The sequence below is a fragment of the Hylobates moloch genome, unplaced genomic scaffold (assembly GCF_009828535.3).
Source record: "Hylobates moloch isolate HMO894 unplaced genomic scaffold, HMol_V3 SCAFFOLD_13, whole genome shotgun sequence".
NCBI lineage: Eukaryota > Metazoa > Chordata > Mammalia > Primates > Hylobatidae > Hylobates > Hylobates moloch.
Genome location: NW_026652288.1, coordinates 53,145,797 through 53,164,234, shown reverse-complemented (window position 1 = coordinate 53,164,234; position 18,438 = coordinate 53,145,797). Strand labels below are relative to the sequence as shown.

At 36.6% G+C, this 18,438-nt stretch overlaps 1 protein-coding gene across 4 annotated transcripts in view; it reads left to right on the top strand.

Annotated features, from left to right (window-relative positions):
- CPNE8 (copine 8) overlaps positions 1 to 18,438 on the top strand; it is a 231,768-nt gene that overhangs the window by 180,991 nt on the left and 32,339 nt on the right. For all 4 annotated transcript variants that reach the window (XR_009209480.1, XM_032173689.2, XM_058426967.1 and 1 more), the window contains 3 exons: positions 168 to 214; positions 9,247 to 9,428; positions 17,723 to 17,850. Coding sequence is in view for 3 of the 4 variants with exons in the window: in XM_032173689.2 (XP_032029580.1) it covers positions 168 to 214; positions 9,247 to 9,428; positions 17,723 to 17,850 (357 nt within the window). In the remaining variant the exon portion in view is untranslated. The remainder of the gene's footprint in view (positions 1 to 167; positions 215 to 9,246; positions 9,429 to 17,722; positions 17,851 to 18,438) is intronic.

Below are 18,438 nucleotides of genomic sequence, written 5' to 3'. Positions count from 1 at the left end.
CCATGTAAACCTGCCTATCTGATGCTACCCAATATGTACTATAATATATTGCTCTGAATTAACGTTTGAGAAAATCAGTGACATTAAAAAATATAACCCAAATGGAAAAGAAACTCCTTTTATCAGGTTATTTCATTATTAATGAGTCTTGTTTACTTCTATTCCAGGACACAAATCAATTTCACAGTGGCTATTGATTTTACAGCATCAAACGGTGAGTGTTTTGATTATCCTCTGATAAAAATCATCAGCAATTACATGAAAAATAAATTTATATTTTCATGTGTTAATTTATTTATATATTTACATACTTCTGAAGTTTTCCATATAAAATTTACATAATTTTTTCTTTCTCTTTAATGTTGTGAAATAGTTATACAAAAGACTAGAAATAATATAACAAAAATGCTAATAGTCTCATTCAGATTTATTATATATTGAAATATTGTCATTGTTTTACGTGTTTAAAAGAATACAAATTTTAGATGTACTGAAGCCTATTGTATCTCTGACCCATTCTCCCACCCTCTGTTCTTTTCCATCTATAACTATAATTCTGAAGTGTATCAAGTTATAATCCTCATTTTTATAGTACCTTTGTATGTATGAATTTATATAAATGTAATTCAACAGTATCCGTCCTTTATAAAGTTGGTTCACTTTTACTCAGTTACTAATTTTTAATAATTACTTATGTTAACACATTAATATCTAATTCACTCAGAGGGACTGATATATAACAGCCCATGTATGGATATTCATAATTTATGTATTAAACCTTTTAAGAAAAAAAGATAGTGGGCTTTTATTTTGAAGCAACTTTATTTCACACAGAACAATCATTTGAAATTAGTTATTATGTATCATCAGAATGTGAACTTCATTATGTAACTTTTACCAGAAGTTGCCACTAGTTTATATTTGTCTATTTTTTCTTTCAAATGGCTTATTATGTCTATGGATCCCACCTTATATTCTTTTTATTTCATTTTTATTTCACAATCATTCACGTTTTACAAAACAATAGAAATTTTAGGGAAGAAAGTACCTTAGAGGTCACTTAATTGAACCAAGTGAGGACACTCAGATCCAGGAAATATTTTTACTAATAAACACACTTGGCTTGTTAGTTCTAGAGTTAGAACTACAGATAAGACCAGACTCTAATTCAGCTTTCACTGCCTGTCACGTTCATTCTGCAACATTATGGCTTCCAATTAATCATTTCTACTCGTGTTTTATTCAGCATAATACAGAACATAGAAATAATACCTAAGGCCAGGCATGGTGGCTCATGCCTGTAGTACCAGCACTTTGGGAGGCTGAGGTGGGCAGATCATCTGAGGTCAGTAGTTTGAGACCAGCATGGCCAGCATGATGAAACCCCATCTCTACTAAAAATGCAAAAATTAGCCAAACGTGGTGGCACACACCTGTAGTCCCAGCTACTCAGGATGCTGAGGCAGGAGAATCACTTGAACCCAAGAGGCAGAGGTTGCAGTGAGCCAAGATTGTGCCACTGTACTCCGAACTGGGTGACAGTGAGACTCCATCTCAAAAACAAAACAAAATAAACAAACAAACAAAAAGAAACAATACCTAAAATCCAACTGCTTTAAAATACTAGGTTGTGTTCACTGATGAATACTAGCACAACAATTAAGATAAGCAAGAATTTATTAAATAAAAAGACAAACATTTTTGATTTGAGAAGAAACATTGACTTGAGAAGAAACGGATAATCAGAGTAGGCCTATAACAAGCAAAATGACTAAATTAGTAGTTTTTAAAAGACTACGCACAAAGTTAATCTGAACCCAGGGCCAGGTAGCTTCACTGGTAAATTCTAACAACTATCTGAAGAGGAATTAATACCAATTCTTCACAAATTCTTCCGAAATGTGAAAGAAGTTTACTTCCCAGCTCATTTTGTGAGGTTAATATTATCTTGATACCAAGAGAATTACACACCCTAACAAAGTAAGATTTGTCCTTGCAATGAGAGGATTTTTAATACTGAAAAATCAAATAACATAACCTACCTGTATTAGTCTTCTCTCATGCTGCTAATAAAGACATTCCCAAGACTGGGTAATTTATAAAGGAAAGAGGTTTAATTCACTCGCAGTTCTACATGGCTAGGGAGGCCTCACAATCATGACAGAAGGCGAATGAGGAGCAAAGTTATGTCTTACGTGGTGGCAGGCAAGAGAGCATTTGCAAGGGAACTCCCCTTTATAAAACCATCAGATCTTATGAGACTTATTCACCATCGTGAGAACAGTATGGGAAAGACCCACCTCCATGATTCAATTACCTCCCACCCGGCCTCTCCCATGGCACATGGGAATTATGGGAGCTACAATTCAACACGAAATTTGGGTGGGGACACAGCCAAACCATTATCAACACCCTATCGATAGAAGAAAACACAGAAACCACATGATCATCTCAACTGATGCAGAAAAAGCATTCTACAAAGTCCGGTGCACTTTCATGTTGAAAACACTCCACAAACTAGAAATAGAAGGGGACTTCCTGGCCAGGTTCAGTGGCTCACGCCTGTAATCCTAGCAGTTTGGGAGGCCGAGGCGGGTGGATTGCTTGAGCTCAGGAGTTTGAGACCAGCCTGGGCAACATGGTGAAACCCCGTCTCTACTAAAATACAAAAAATTAGCCGGGCGTTTAATCCCAGCTACTAGGGAGGCTGAGACAGGAGAATCACTTGAACCTGGGAGGCGGAGGTTGCAGTGAGCCGAGATCATGCCGTTGCACTCCAGCTTGGGTGACAGAGCAAGACTCCATCTCAAAAAAAAAAAAAAAAAAAAAAGAAGGGGACTTCCTAACCTGATGAGGGAATCTATGTAAAGTCCACAAATAACATGATACTTAGTGGTGAAAAGCTTGACATTTTCGTCTTGAGATGAAAAACAAGACAAAAAGGTATGCTCCCACCTCTTCTATCCAACATTATACTGGAGGTTGTAGCCAAGACCATTAGGCAAGAAAACTAAATACAAAATATCTGGATAAGAAGGGGAGAAATAAAAGTATCCTTATTGCAGATGGCATGATCTTGTGTATAGGAAATCCTAAGGAATCCACTGAAAATCTACTATAACCAATAAATAACTTCAGCAAGTTTGCAGGATAGAAGATCAATATATAAAACAATTCTTTTTATGCACTTCCAAGAAACAATTAGAAAATGAAATTCAGAAAACAATTTCCTTTATCATAGTATCAAAAGGAATATTATACTTACAAATAAATTTAACTAGCAATTCTTCTTCTGGAAATATATATATATATATATAATACAGATTTACCTGCACTCACAGAAAATGCCATGCCATAGTTCATAGTAATTTGTAAAAAAAAAAAAAGTTCAGAAAGCTTCATAGAGTACATCAGCTGGTGAAATAAACTGCATACTGGTGAAATAAACTGTGTTTCAGTCACAGAATGAAACACTATGCAGCCACCAAAAGGAAAGAATGAGGGGAAGGAAGGAAGGAAGGAAGGAAGGAAGGAAGGAAGGAAGGGAGGGTAGGGGAAAAAGAGAGAAGAAAGGAAAGTGGACCATTCTTTCTACTAATATGGAAAGACTTCTAAGATATATTGTTAAATGAAAATAGCAAAGTAGAGAACAGAGTTATCAGTTATCAGTGTGCTGTCCTTTACATAAGAATCGGGGCACATAACAATATAAATGCATAAATATTAGAAGTATATGCAATGAGCTAACAAAAGGTGACTGGCACCAGTGAATTAGGTGAACAAGAACATGGGAGAGCAACTTCTTTATGGAAATCTTTTTATAGTATAATGATTGTGAGATTGTGAATACCTTTTCATAAAATAAATATGGTTAAAAGAATGGAAAACAAGAGAAAAGAAGTGCAAAACTTATAGTCCAACAACTCTGAAACAAGATAAGTGCAAATTATTTTCTTAAAAAACATTGTTGAAATAAATTAAAAATCAAAATAGAGAGAAAAACCAGCCACGCTTGTGGATTAGAAAACTCCACACTGTTAGGATGGCACTATTCCCCAAAGTGATCTACAGATTCAAAGCAATCTTTATCAAAATCTGAAAGGATGCTTTGGAAGAAATTCATATGGAAATTAATATGAAATTTATTTAAAGCAATCTTTATCAAAGTTTGAAAGGACTTTTTGGAGGAAATTCATATGGAAATTAATATGAAATTGCAAAGGACCCAGAAGAGCTAAAGCAAACTTGAAAAAGAACATTGAAGTAGGAAGAGTCACATTTCTCACTTTTAAAACTTACTACAAAGCAACAGTAATTAAGACAGTGTCTACTGGCATAAAGATGATTATACAGATCAATGAAATGGATACAAGTTTGTAAAAGTAAACCCTGATGTCTAAGGTCAACTGATTTCAAGAAGAATACCAAAACAATGCAATGGGGGAAGACTGGTCTTAGCAAATGGTGCTGGGACAACTGGATAGCCACATGCAAAAGCAAGAAGTTGGACTCTTCCCTCGCATATGAAAATTAACTCAAAATGGATCAAATACTTAAATGTAAAAGCTAATGCTATGTAATTCTCAGAAGAAAACATAGGGATGCATATTCATGACCTTGGATTTGGCAATTGATTCTTAAGACACCAAACTCATGAGCAACAATAACAACAAAATAGATAAAATAAACTTCAAAATCAAAACTTTTTATGCTTTGAAGAGCACTATCAAGAAAATGAAAAGATATCCCCCAAAATGGAAAAAATGTTCGCAAATCATACCTCTCATGAGGGACTTGAATCTAGAATATATAAATAACTTACAATTCAATAAAAAGACAAATAATCCAATGTTAAAAGTGGGCAAAGGATCTAAATAGATATTTCTCCAAAGAAGGATATATAAGTGGCCTATAAGCACATGAAATTATTCTTGACCAACTTAGGCATCAGGAAATCCAAATCAAAACTGTAATGAGATATCATTTCATACCCACTAGGGTGACTATAAGAAAACAGTCAAATAACAAGTGCTGGTGACAATATGAAGAAATCAGAATCCTCATAACATTGTTGGTGGTTGTGTTAGTTCATTTGCATTGCTGTAAAGGAATACCTGAGACCAGATAATTTATTAAAAAGTAGGTTTATTTAGCTCACAGTTCTGCAGGCTGTATAAGCATGGCACCAGCATTTGCTTGGCTTCTGGTGAGGCCCAGGAAGCTTTCAATCATGATGGAATGCAAAGGGGCAGTCAGCATATTATATCGTGGGAGCAAGAGAGAGAGAGAGAGAGAGGAGGAGGTACCATGCTCCTTTTAGCAACCACCTCTCACGTGAACTAACAGAGTGAGAACTCCCTCATTACTATGAAGATGGTACCAAGCCATTCATGGGGGATCCTACCCCATGACCTAAACACCTCCCACCAGGCCCCATCACCAACATTGAGATTTGGAGGGAACAAACATCCAAACTATATCAGTGGGAGTGTAAAATGGTACAGCCACTTTAGAAAAACCTTTGCTAAGTTGCTCACATTGTTAAATATAGAGTAACCATATGACCCAGCAATTTCACTCCTAGATATATACTCAAGAGACCTAAAACCATATGTCAGCACAAAAACTTATACGTGAATATATATATAACAGCATGATATCCCAAATGTGGAAGCAACCCAAATGTCTAACAAGTGATAAATGATAAAATCCATACAATGGAATACTATTCTGCAATAAACAAAAATAAAGCACTAATACATGCATGCTACAAGATAGATGGTTGTTGAGATCTGTAAGCTAAGTGAAAGCAGCTAGTTACAAATGATCACATATTATGTGATTCTGTTTTTATGAACTGTCAAGAAGAGGCAAATCAATGGAGACAAAAAGACAATTAGTCATTGTTTAGGGCTAGGGTGGTAACTAATGGGTACAGTTTCTTTTTCAAGTGATGAAAATGTTCTAAAATTAACTATAGTGACGATTGCACGTAACTATGAATATAGTAACAATCATTGAATTGTTCTTTGTTTTATTTTGTTTTGTTTTTTTGAGATGGGGGGTCTCACTCTGTCGCCCAGGCTGGAGTACAGTGGTGCAATCTCAGCTCATTGCAACCTCCACTTCCAGGGCTCAAGTGATTCTCCAGCCTCAGCCTCCCAAGTAGCTGGGACTACAGGCACATGCCACCAACTCCTGGCTAATTTTTGTGTTTTTTGTAAAGACGAGATTTTGCCATGTTGCCTAGGCTGGTCTTGAATTCCTGAGCTCAAAGTGATCCACCCACCTTGGCCTCCCAAAGTGCTGGGATTACAGGCATGAGCCACCATGCCCAGCTGAATTATATATTTTAAATGGTTATACGTAACTTACGCCATTATGTCTCAATAAACTCTTAAAGATATTCTATTGAACTGTGATTTTCTTACAAAGGCATAGTACATCTCTAAAGCAAAATCAGATATAATTTTGATAATATTGGGTATAACAAAAGTATACATATTGTCAGTTTGTTGAAAGGGTTAAGTGAGCTATGATATAAAATGGTCAATACATGTTAGGTTCCGTGTTATAATTATTATGGCTATTAGTTGGGCCCCAATGTTGTTAACCTACTACAAATTCATTGTTTAAAAGCATCTTTGCAGATACAGAGGAAATACAAACACTGTCCCAGACTCAAGGAGTTGACTCAATACTTTAAATTGCCATTTTTTTTTTTTGGTATAGAATACAAGATCCATAACAGTATAAGAGAAAAGACAATAAGGGCTGGAATAAACAAAAAGGGCTGTCTAGTATGTGTGAGACATAAGTTGGAGGAGGAGAAGGTGAATTTCAGGACAGGGTGGCAACTTGAGAGGTAGAGGTGGGAGGGAAAGTATCATTAGCAGTAATGTGAAGAGACTGGTGTAGAGGAAGATGCTGGAAAGAGATAGGTAACATCTTTGTATGGGTACAAAGGGCCCAGCTATGCATGATAGGTTAAAATGTTTAAATGTTCTGGGGTATTAATTATATTTTTTTATTTACAGTTTTCATAGCGAAGTAAAAGTATTTGCCATGTTGTCACCATTGGGTTAAAACTCTTCTATATTTGTGAGTTTGAGAGTTGGGGGAAGTGTTTGTTTGTTTGTGTTTGTTTTTGAGACAGGGTCTTGCTCTGTTGCTCAGGCTGCAGTACAGTGACACTATCAGGGGCTCACTGCACCCTTGACCTCTCGGACTCAAGTGATCCCCCACATCTCAGCTTCCTGAGCCGCTGAGACTACAGGCACATGCCACCACACCCAGCTGATTTTTGTATTTTTTGTAGAGGCAGGGTTTCACCATGTTGGCCAGGCTGGTTGCAAACTCCTGGGCTCAAGCTATCCACCCGCCTCAGCCTCCCAGAGTGCTAGGATTTCAGGCATGAGAGTTGTGTTAAATAACCACTTAGTCTAGTAATGGTATTTTTTAATCTCTGATTCCACTGGGCTTTGGATCAAGTGGCAAAGTCCCTACTTTAGAAGAAAGTGTCAAAGAAAAATCACACTGGACACATTAAAAAGGCAAGAAAGGCTTTATTTAAGACCATTGCAAAGGGGTCAAGACTGTTACAACAGAAGACAAAAATTGAACTCAACTACTCCAAAACAAAAGGTTGGAGTGTTTGTGCTTGCTGAGGTGAGCTACTGGAAAAGTCCTAGAGGACGTCAGCCCGGAGGTTGGTTTGTGTGCTTAGGCCATCTCTGTTTGCTAATTGGTGCTTATTGAAGTTAGGCTTCTGTCTTCTCACAGAGACTGGAAGATAGGGCTGCTGTTTTTCTTGATGTTTATATTTCAAGGGGATGCCTTCCATGTCCTTGAGAAAGATACTCCTTGGTTGTAGAAGATTTACATCTCAAAGGGGCAGAGGAAGAATTTACAATTGCAAGTTTTCTAAAGTGAGCTGTAAGAAAAGAGCGGTCACGGTCTGATAGTCAGGAAGAAACTTTCTACAAGTTTAGTCAAGTTGAGGGGAACATTCGGCCATTTTGGTCAGAAGATACTTTTTTAGTGATTTTGTTATGTGGAGCCAGCCCTTGAATGCTGGTAACTCTTGGAAATATAAAATAAAAAAAGTTCAATTAATTGTTTTTAGGACAAAAATATTATGTGTATAATTACCTGTCAAATAACCCAAGGGAAGATCTTTATTTTGTTTCTCTCTGGATCTCAAGCGCTTTTTGTTATTTTTTTTCCTTATCAGAAAAACTATGCCCTGAGGCTTTTCTTCTTCAGGCAATGCTTTAACGTAAAATTGAGCTTCATGTGCTGATTTAACAAGTCTCATTTAACTTTCCATTTTCACTTAAGAAACCAAATGGACTTTCAGGCTGCCTCTATGCTGGTAATTAGGGCAACTTGATGTGAATCTCAATGTGTTTGAGTGGTAGCACATATTAATACGTTACACTTTCTCTCAATTTCATCACTATTCAAGTGCAATATCCTACACAGTATAAGCATTTTGAAATTCAGAACCTTGTGGATGACCCAGACCACAATAACTGTAGCAGTTCAGCTTACAATTCTATGGTGCTTTATTATTTTTAATCACTTTTAAACATGTAATCTCATTTTGTCCTCCGGGTAAACACAGTGGTAGGATTTATTTTACAGAGGCTGCCGTACAAATGGCAAGACTTGACTCTGTCCTCTGGCTCCTAGCTTAATGTCTAGTTCGAAAGTTGTGAAGAATTTTTTAGATCTAGATATTTAATCAGCCTGCACTTGAAAATCACTATGCTTCCCTTTTTTAGGTGCTAAATTGGGATATTTCTTAAATACTCAGTTATTTATAGGAAGCCTTCATAATTATTGAAGTCCATTAAATCTATTGGGTCATCTTGCCATAGGCATAATAAGGATTCAAGCTAAAGGCACATGATTTTGTTTAAAAATAAAGATTATAATAAAATAAGATTAACAAAAGTACTTTTATACTTCCAGAACAAAAACTCAAAAATACCCTGTGGCATTGAAAATAAGAATCATTTCTGAAAAATTCTGCATATGCTTTGGCATATCTTAGAACTTTCTATATGTCTAACATAACAAATATTTCTATGTTAATATCCATCCAAAAAAATGATTTGACACACTGTATATCGGCAGAAAAACATAATTTTGAATATTTCATTCTGAAATAGACACTAAGAAAAATCTTGTTAAATGTATTAGCCTAACTGTTTATGTTTGAAATATGTGTTCTGTCATCAGGCAACCCTGCCCAGCCCACTTCCCTCCACTATATGAATCCTTACCAACTGAATGCCTATGGTATGGCACTAAAAGCAGTGGGAGAAATTGTTCAAGATTATGACAGTGATAAAATGTTTCCAGCTCTAGGATTTGGTGCAAAACTACCTCCAGATGGAAGGATATCTCATGAATTTGCTTTGGTAAGAATTTGTCAAAAGGATTTGATGTTTTGAAAAATTAATGTTAGACCTTTTAATATTGCTTTGGTACTTATTCTTTAGTCAGTCAGGTAGCAAGCTTTGCTGACTGTAGCTTAATTTTGGTAAGTAATTGACTTTGGAGTGTGAACTTAATGGGAAAAAGGCCAGCTAAATAGCTTAGCCATAAATCTACCTGAAGTGCACCCACCTGATTTACAAATGGGGGTCTATTTTGGTTATCTATTGCTTGCTAACAAACCTTCCTAAAACTCAGAGTTATCAAACAATATCGTTCTATTATGCTTATGATTTGTGGCTCAGGAATGCAAGCCGAATATAATGGGAGATAGCGCATTTTTGCTTTGCAGTGCCTGGAGTCTCAGCTTAGGTGACTTGAATGGCTAGAGATGCCTGGAATTGGTGACTGGGGCCATATTTTTCAACTTAGTTCTGGCTGTCTTTTGAATTCCTTAGATCTTCTCCATGTTATGTCTTCTGGGGCGGATATGTCTCCTAACATGGCTTCTTTGCTCATGTTCATTCATGTCTTAGGCCTGAGCTTGGATAGCTGAAAAGCTGGGGTTGCCTGGACAACTCTCCCTTGTTTTACATATGGTCTGTCTCTGTAGTTATGGAGGGCTTCAGAACTGTATAGTGGTCTCATTGTAGTAAGATTTCTTATGTAGCAGCCAGCTTTCCCAGGGTGAGTAATCTAAAAGTCTAGGACAGAAACTCCAAGGATGTTTATATCATATTCTTAGAAGTCCCAAAATGTTATTTCTGCAACATCCTATTGGTCAGGCAAGTTACTAAGACCATCCAGGTTCAAGGTAGAGGAATTAACCTTCACTTCTCAATGGGAGGAATATCAAAGAATGTGTAATGTACCAAAGATCTGTAATGTACCATCATTTTTAAAACCTAAGAAAAGAAATAATTGTGTTAAACTAAATGAGGTTTATTAATTTTCCTTTCATATGTTTCTTCTCACCGTTGAATTTTTCCCTTTCTCTGGCTCTGTAATTCTCTCCTTTGCTGCCTTTCCTGCCTCTGTGTTCATTCCTTGTGACCAAACCTATACAAATATATACTGGTTGAGCCTCCCAAATCAGAAAAGTAAATGTTCCAAAATCTGAAACTTTTTGAACTCAATAAGATACTCAAAGGAAACGCTCATCAGCGCAATTTGGATTTTGGATATTCATATTTGAGAGGCTCAACTGGTAATTATATAAATATTTTAAAATCCAAAGAAAGAAATTCAAAATTTGAAACACTCCTGGTTTCAGGTAAGGGATACTCAACCTGTACTCTTAAGGATGGATTTGTGCCTTACTTTTTTTTTTGGTTTATTTGTTTTTTTGTTTTTGTTTTTCGAGACAGAGCCTTGCTCTGTTGCCCAGGCTGGAGTGCAGTAGTGAGATCTCAGCTCACTGCAACCTCTGCCTCCCCGGTTCAAGCAGTTCTCGTGCCTCAGCTTCCCAAGTAGCTAGGATTACAGGCATGCATAACACCTGGCTAGTTTTTGTATTTTTAGCAGAGATGGGGTTTCGCTGTGTTGGCCAGGCTGGTCTCAAACTCCTGGGCTCAAGCAATTTGCCTGCCTCAGCCTCCCAAAGTACTGGGATTGCAGGTGTGAGCCACTGTGCCCAGCGTTAATTTGTTCTTTGAGCCCAATTAAAACACATACAGGATATGTATTGCTGTGGTTTCAGTCGGTCCTCCCCAGAGTTCAGGTGCTGCTAATGTAACAGCATTAAGTGAGGCCTTTAAGAGCTAGTTAGTCTGCAAGGGCTCCGCCCTCATGAATGAAATTAGGCCCTTGTAAAAGAGGCTTTACTCAGCTTGTCCTGCCTGCTGCGATGTGAGGATACAGCCCTCACCAGGCAACTGAACCTACTGGCTTCTTCTTGATCTTGAACTTTCCAGCCTCTAAAACTGTGAGAAGTACGTTTCTATTGTTTATAAATTACTAAACTATGAAAAAACTCCACATTGGATGATGAAAAAAAAGATTATGTTAAAAAATGTTTCAATTCATATTCCCTAAGATTATAATATTAAAATTTTCTTTGTTTTTTTGAGACGGAGTCTTGCTCTGTCACCCAGGCTGGAGTGCAGTGGCGCGATCTCGGCTCACTGCAAGCTCCACCTCCCGGGTTCACGCCATTCTCCTGCCTCAGCCTCTCCGAGTAGCTGGGACTACAGGCGCCCGCCACCACGCCCGGCTAATTTTTTTTTTTTGTATTTTTAGTAGCGACGGGGTTTCACCGTGGTCTCGATCTCCTGACCTTGTGATCCGCCCACCTCGGCCTCCCAAAGTGCTGGGATTACAAGCGTGAGCCACCGCGCCCGGCCTACTTTAAAATTTTCAAAGCACATTTTTTTTTTTTTTTTGGATAAGACAGACAAGGGTTAAGTATTTTTTCCGTGAAATAGTATTTGACTCAATGCTGAGTATTTACTGAGTATCGAGTCACATACTTTATACTCATTGTCTCATATAATCTTCATAAAATTCCTATATGGTAGATATTTCATGCTGACACATTGCACTGCTCCAGAAACTGCCAATCTCATTACCTACAGTGAGAAAAGTGCACCCAGGAGTTGTGTAACTCAACTCAGAGGCTCAGAAGTTGACCATTGTCCCAAAGGACAGGACTTGAACCCAGGTCAGTCTTATTTTAGAATTCATGCTCTTAACTACAGCTAAACCCCATCTTATAAAAGCACCTGTAATCTCACCTCTTGGATACATGCTTATATTAACAACATGATATATGTACCTTTATATAAGTTTTTATATAAGATTTCATCTTTCTCAAATGTTTTAAGAGGAGTATTACATTTTTATTTTTGTATTTATTCTTACTTTTCTATTCCATCACCCACACAATTTCTAGAGAGGTTGCTGGAGGGCTTAATTCTTTCTTCCATGAAATAGCTCACATGCCACACTCCCAGTGTCATAAAAATGAGTGTCTGCTGGGATTTTGTTGTGTCTTAGAAAATTAAAATCTCCCAGAAACTTATAAAACCATGAAAATCACTCATGTGATTCTAAGTCTGAAGTGCCTCAGGAAAAAGGTCATGAGCTATTTTAAAGCCTAAGAAAAGGAATAATTGTGTTAAGCTAAATGAGAGCTCTATTAATTTTCTTTCCATATCTTTCTTCCTCCGCTAGTGTATATTTTTTTCCTTTGTCCTCCCCTCCACTTTTCTCCTTTTCTGCTTTTCCTACCTCCACATTTACCCCTTGTAACCAAACCTATACAAGTATCTACTGCTAAGGAATGATACATATTTTTTGTTATTTACACCATAGTCTGTTCTTTGAGCCCAATTCAAACATTTATGGAATAGAGATCATACCCCTTTAAATCTATGAAGACTAGCCTCTCAAATTGACGATGAAAACAACAATGATTATGTTGATGATAATGCCTCAACTTTAATATTACCGAATGATTATATTACTTTAATTTTTTTCAAAGCACTTCTGTTTTGTTGGATAAATAAGGCAGATATGGGTTAAGTAGGTCTTTAGTGAGATAGTATTTGATTTCATTCTTGCTGAAGTGTTCTGTGTTAAGCTCATCCTAAATCACTGCAATATCTATCTGTAGGTACTGAAAATGACAGATACAAAAAGTTCAGTTTCATGACAATCTGGTCTTTCATGAACTACCTGGTGTTAATAAACCCTCGTATTTCCATGGTATGAATTTGTGATATATGTTCTCTAACATTAACCTATTTATCTCACCAAATTCACATAATTCTTTTGGATAGCAAGGGAGTCTTCTTAACAACTTAAATTACTCCCAGTGTATAAGTTTTGGCTAGTACAGGTGTTGAACCTAAGCTTTGCTCATTTGAAAAGGTCTCAGTAAATCCCAGCTTTTTAATGTAAGACACACTATGAGAAAAGAAGAAGGAATGGGAGAGGAAAGAAAGAATTTCCTAATATTACCATTTCAAGACTTATGGTTATGAAAAGAATGAGTCGTTGCTCTCCTCTCATTGTAATTCTTGATGACTCCTTTTGGGGTTATAACTGAAAACACACTAGTGCAGAGCTCTGGCAGAGGTATTTCTAATGAGCCTGTGGCCAGTGGTCCTTAAAACAAGGTCTTCCATGTGGACCAACAGAGAAACGCTACACCTGTCCAGGTGATTTCTCCTGGGAAATACCTAAATGCACTTGGATGCTTTTCACTTATTTTGGCATTTATACAAATGTGTGCAATTTAATATTTATGTGTATGTATTTTTTTTGCCAAGTAGGCACCAGCAATTTAATAACTAAGAGTCTTTAACAGTGTACTCTATATTAAAACAGAAGCTCAATAGGTGTTTGTTCATTGAATAAAAGGAAGAATTCTCTCAGCTTTTTCCCATGGTAAGCAACAGTCACATTTCAGAGTAGAGCAACAGCCCCTAAGAGCTTCTTTTCAGTATTTTGTCAGCTTGTTAGCCCTGCTGAAAAGTGTCACAGGCTGCAGGCGGCAACAGAGATGACAGGCTTCTTGCATGGAGCTGAATCCACACCCTCAGCACAATCCCTGAGGGAGCTAAACGGGAGGAAAAATGGATGAGAGCTGGGCACTCCTCCCCACTTAAGTCTGAGTGGTGAGATGATTGATCATTTTAAAGTCAGATCTTTATGCTTTTCTATGTGTTCTACAAGTTAACATATATTATTTTATAAATGGAAAGGTTGTTAATTAGGAGGGAAATATGAAATAAGGCATCCATTGCCCTCTTCATTAATAAACAACGAAATTAAATGTGCTTATTTAAAAAAAATCCTGTGTTTTGCTTTTGTGTCCGAGCCACACCTGGACATATTCTAATTTGTTTTAACAAGCAATAACTGATTCCCTGCATAATTATTTCAAGAAATGAGTTTTTAAACACATTTAAAATGTTTTTACTTATTTCACTAGTTTTGGGGGAACAGGTGGTTTTTGATTACATGCATAAGTTCTTTAGTGGTGATTTCTGAGATTCTGATGTACCCATCACCTGAGCAGTGGTCACTGTGTTATCCTTGACCCTCCTCCCACCTTTCCCCGCTAGTCTCCAAGTCCATTATATCATTTTTATGCCTTTGCATCTTCATAGCTTAGCTCCCACTTATAAGTGAGAACAGACAATATTTGGTTTTCTATTCCTGAGTTACTTCACTTAGAATAATGGTCTCCAACTCCATCTAGGTTGCTGTGAATGCCATTATTCCATTCCTTTTTATGGTTGAGTAGAATTGTAGTACACACACACACACACACACACACACACACACCACATTTTCTTTATCCACTTATTTGTTGATGGGCATTTAGGCTGGTTCCATATTTTTGTAATTGCAAATTGTGCCACTATAAACCTGTGTGTGCAAGTAACAGACTTAAAAATCTTTTTATAACTCATTACAACTTTCTCATTAAGAAGAAAATCTCATTTTAGTAGCTATAAAATATTTTAAGTAATCCTGATATAATCCAGAGCATATACTAAAAAGAAGGCATAATTTTATGTAAGATATTCTTATCATCTAAGACATATGAGGAAACCTTAGAGCAACTTATTATGGTAGGACTAATTCAGAAATCATTAAACATTCCGTGTTGATGAATAGAACATCTAATGATTACCTTTCCATTATCAAAGAAGAGAAAAATGGTGACCTTGTAGTTTCAATTCCAGAGAAATAGTGATAACATACAGTTTCATCAAAATGTAAACCTCCAATCAACATGTTAAAAAATAAAAGTAGCTCAGGACTACCCTAGTTTGTAACTGTTCCCTTAAGGTAGATATGTAATACATTTTTATATGCCCAAAATCAGTAATGAGTTTTAATTTTAATTAGCTTCATACCTTATCAAGGGAAAAGAGCACCATAAAATCTTAAAGGAATGTTAAATAGGTCGGCTTAGATTAACATCAAAACACTAACTGCTTTGTGCTAAATATTAAACTTATCTTTTACATTCTATTTTCAGCCAAGTCATGCAACCAGTTTTATAATGTAAAGCAGGCTTTTATTTTTATACTTTCAAAAATGTATGAGGGTTAATAAAAATGTTTGAAGAAAAGACAAAATTAAAAGAAAAAAAGTAGATATAAATCCCTGTCTCACGAATGATAAAATTGAAGTAGTTGGTAACATTTGGCCCTGTTTCCTAAGCTCCCCAGCCTTGTAGAAAGCTTTGCATTTTGGCCGGGTGTGGTGGCTCACGCCTGTAATCTCAGCACTTTGGGAGGCCGAGGTAGGTGGATCACCTGAGGTCAGGAGTTTGAGACCAGCCTGGTCAACATGGCAAAACCCTGCCTCTACTAAAAACACAAAAATTAGCTGGGTCTGGTGGTGCATGCCTGTAATCCCAGCTACTTGGGAGGCTGAGATAGGCAAAGCACTTGAACCCAGGAGGCAGAGGTTGCAGTGAACCGAGATCTGGCCATTACACTCCAGCCTGGGCAACAGAGCAAGACTCCGTCTCACAAAAAAAAAAAAAAAAAAGAAAAAAGAAGAAAGCTTGGCATTTCATAATTTGGTAGCATAATGGTGTTTAAGAAATTGAGCTCTGGAGTTAGACTGCCTGGTTTAAATCTTAGCTCTCCTCTTCGTGTCGTGTGTGACCTTAGGCACAGTACCAAAGTTCTCATTGCCTTGGTTTCTTTATAAAGTGGGATTAATGGCAGTCCTACATTTTTAGGGTTATCAAAGTTATAGAATATATGTAAATATTTTAGTATAAAACTTGGTATATAGAATTCAACAAATTTTATTTATAAATTACTGGTTACTTGTGATCGTTCAAGTAAAAACATGTATGCTAAAATTATTCCTAACTCTGTTTAAATGTAGTTACTATCACTAATGCATAAAAAATATATACACACAATTTTAGATATTCCCCTTCCTGAAGTGGAGGCTATCTTCTTTTTCTCAAGTGTGAACTAGACTTAGTAACTCATTTCTAGCAAACGGATTAAAGTAGGAGTAATGACATGTAACTTCTGAGACTGGCTCACAAAAGGCATTGGGGCTTTGTCCTTGTTCTTTCTCTGGGATCACTCAATCTGGGGAAAGTTAGCTGCCATGTTATGAGAACACTCAAGCAGCCCTGTGGAGAGTCCATTTGGCCTCCTGCCGACAGCCATGTAAGTGAGCCTTTTTGGAAATAGATCCTTCTGTCCACTGTCAAGCTTTCAGATGACTGCAGCCCAGGTCGGCATCTTCACTGCAACCTCATGAGAGAACCTGCTCAGGAACCACCCTGCTGAGCTGCTTCTGGGCTCCTGAGACTTCAAAAATGTGTGAGATAATAAATGTGCATTGCTCTAAGCCACTATACAGAGGGTATAACTTTGGAGGTAATTTGTTACATAGCAATAGATAACTAATACATGGTCTTGTGTTATTTGTGTAATTTGGACTAGGAGAATTAAACCTAATAATGACAGAGCATTTAAGGTGTGAAAAAGCCAGCCTAGGTGTTCAGGGTTAAAGTTGCCTCAGGTCCTGTCCCCAGAATAAGAGCTTGGGTTAAAGTTGCCTTTCTGGGCGCTGTTCCCAGAATAAGAGCTTCTTAACAGCAAGCTCCATTTCCCTTGAATGACCTGGGTTTCTTTTTTATTCCTTTCCTTTTGCCTTGTCTTGATGTTCCCCACACCAAATTATATTCCCTCTGACTCCTTCTCTACTTGGAGTTATCATTTGTGGCCTGAAAATGTTCATGTGGCAGATATTTTACATTTTTTCTGCTATCAGGTAAAATTGTTTGAATTGATAGCATTTATTTTTTATAATTTTAATACATGTTCACTGCAGAAAAATTGGAAAAATAGAGAATAGATTAAAGGATGAAAGTAATCAGTTATCTAACCACCCAGAGGTAGCCACTATTAATATGTTGGTTTTGTTCTTTTTAGGATTTCTATATGTTTATCTCCACATGTACCCAAACCTGTGTAAATTAAGATACTGTTAATTTTAGACTGTTGTGGTGTTCAGCTTCTCTTATTTAAAATTTTCTTCTGCCATTTTTTTAAGAGTATAGATTTTTAATGATTGTACATTATATCATGATCTCCATAATATATATCATAATCTATTGTTGATCACTTAATGTATTATTGTTTTGCTATTGTAAATTTATAAATAAGTATTCTTCAAAAAATATTTGAGTGTCAACGTGTATTATTCTCTTGTCTTTTTCAATTGATCTTCACGGAGATTTACTTTTTTACTGTTGTTTTGTTTTGCCTATAAATTTCTACAGAATGGGAATCCTCAAAACCCCTACTGTGATGGCATTGAGGGGGTCATGGAGGCTTATTACAGGAGTCTGAAATCTGTACAACTATATGGGCCCACCAACTTTGCTCCTGTAATTAATCATGTAGCAAGGTAAGTAGAGGGTAGACAAGGTGCTTATTCTGATGTACTGGAACATGGTGAACTCATAACATTGTTGCTAGCATGACTCCAACATGAAAGTTGTTTTCTTCTAGTTTACCTCCAAGAAAGTGGGGAAAAAATGTATGTTAGAAAGAGTCTCTATCAAACGATCATGATACTTTGCTGAGAACTGTACATTAAAATCTCAAGTGAAGAAACATTTGCTGGGTTATGTTAGGAACTATCTTTGTTCAACTAAGGAAAACGTTTTCTTAGGAAAAGGCATCCATGAGGAAAATAACAAGATCAATGGTGATGTCAACTGTGTAAATCATTCTTATCTAATATCACATTCCATAGTAGTAATAAGTAGCATAGAAGTAATAAGAGACCGAATTCTATTAGATGACTACTTGAAGCTTTCAGTGATATATAGGGCACATTATTTTAATCTCTCTGAAATTAATATAGTAGCTAATTTATAAATTCCCAGAGCTCTACCTGTATATAGTACATAGTACTGAGATCAGAATATAATTGCATATTACTCCAAGTACATGTTCTGAAGAAAATGTTAAAATGTTAAAAATATATGTA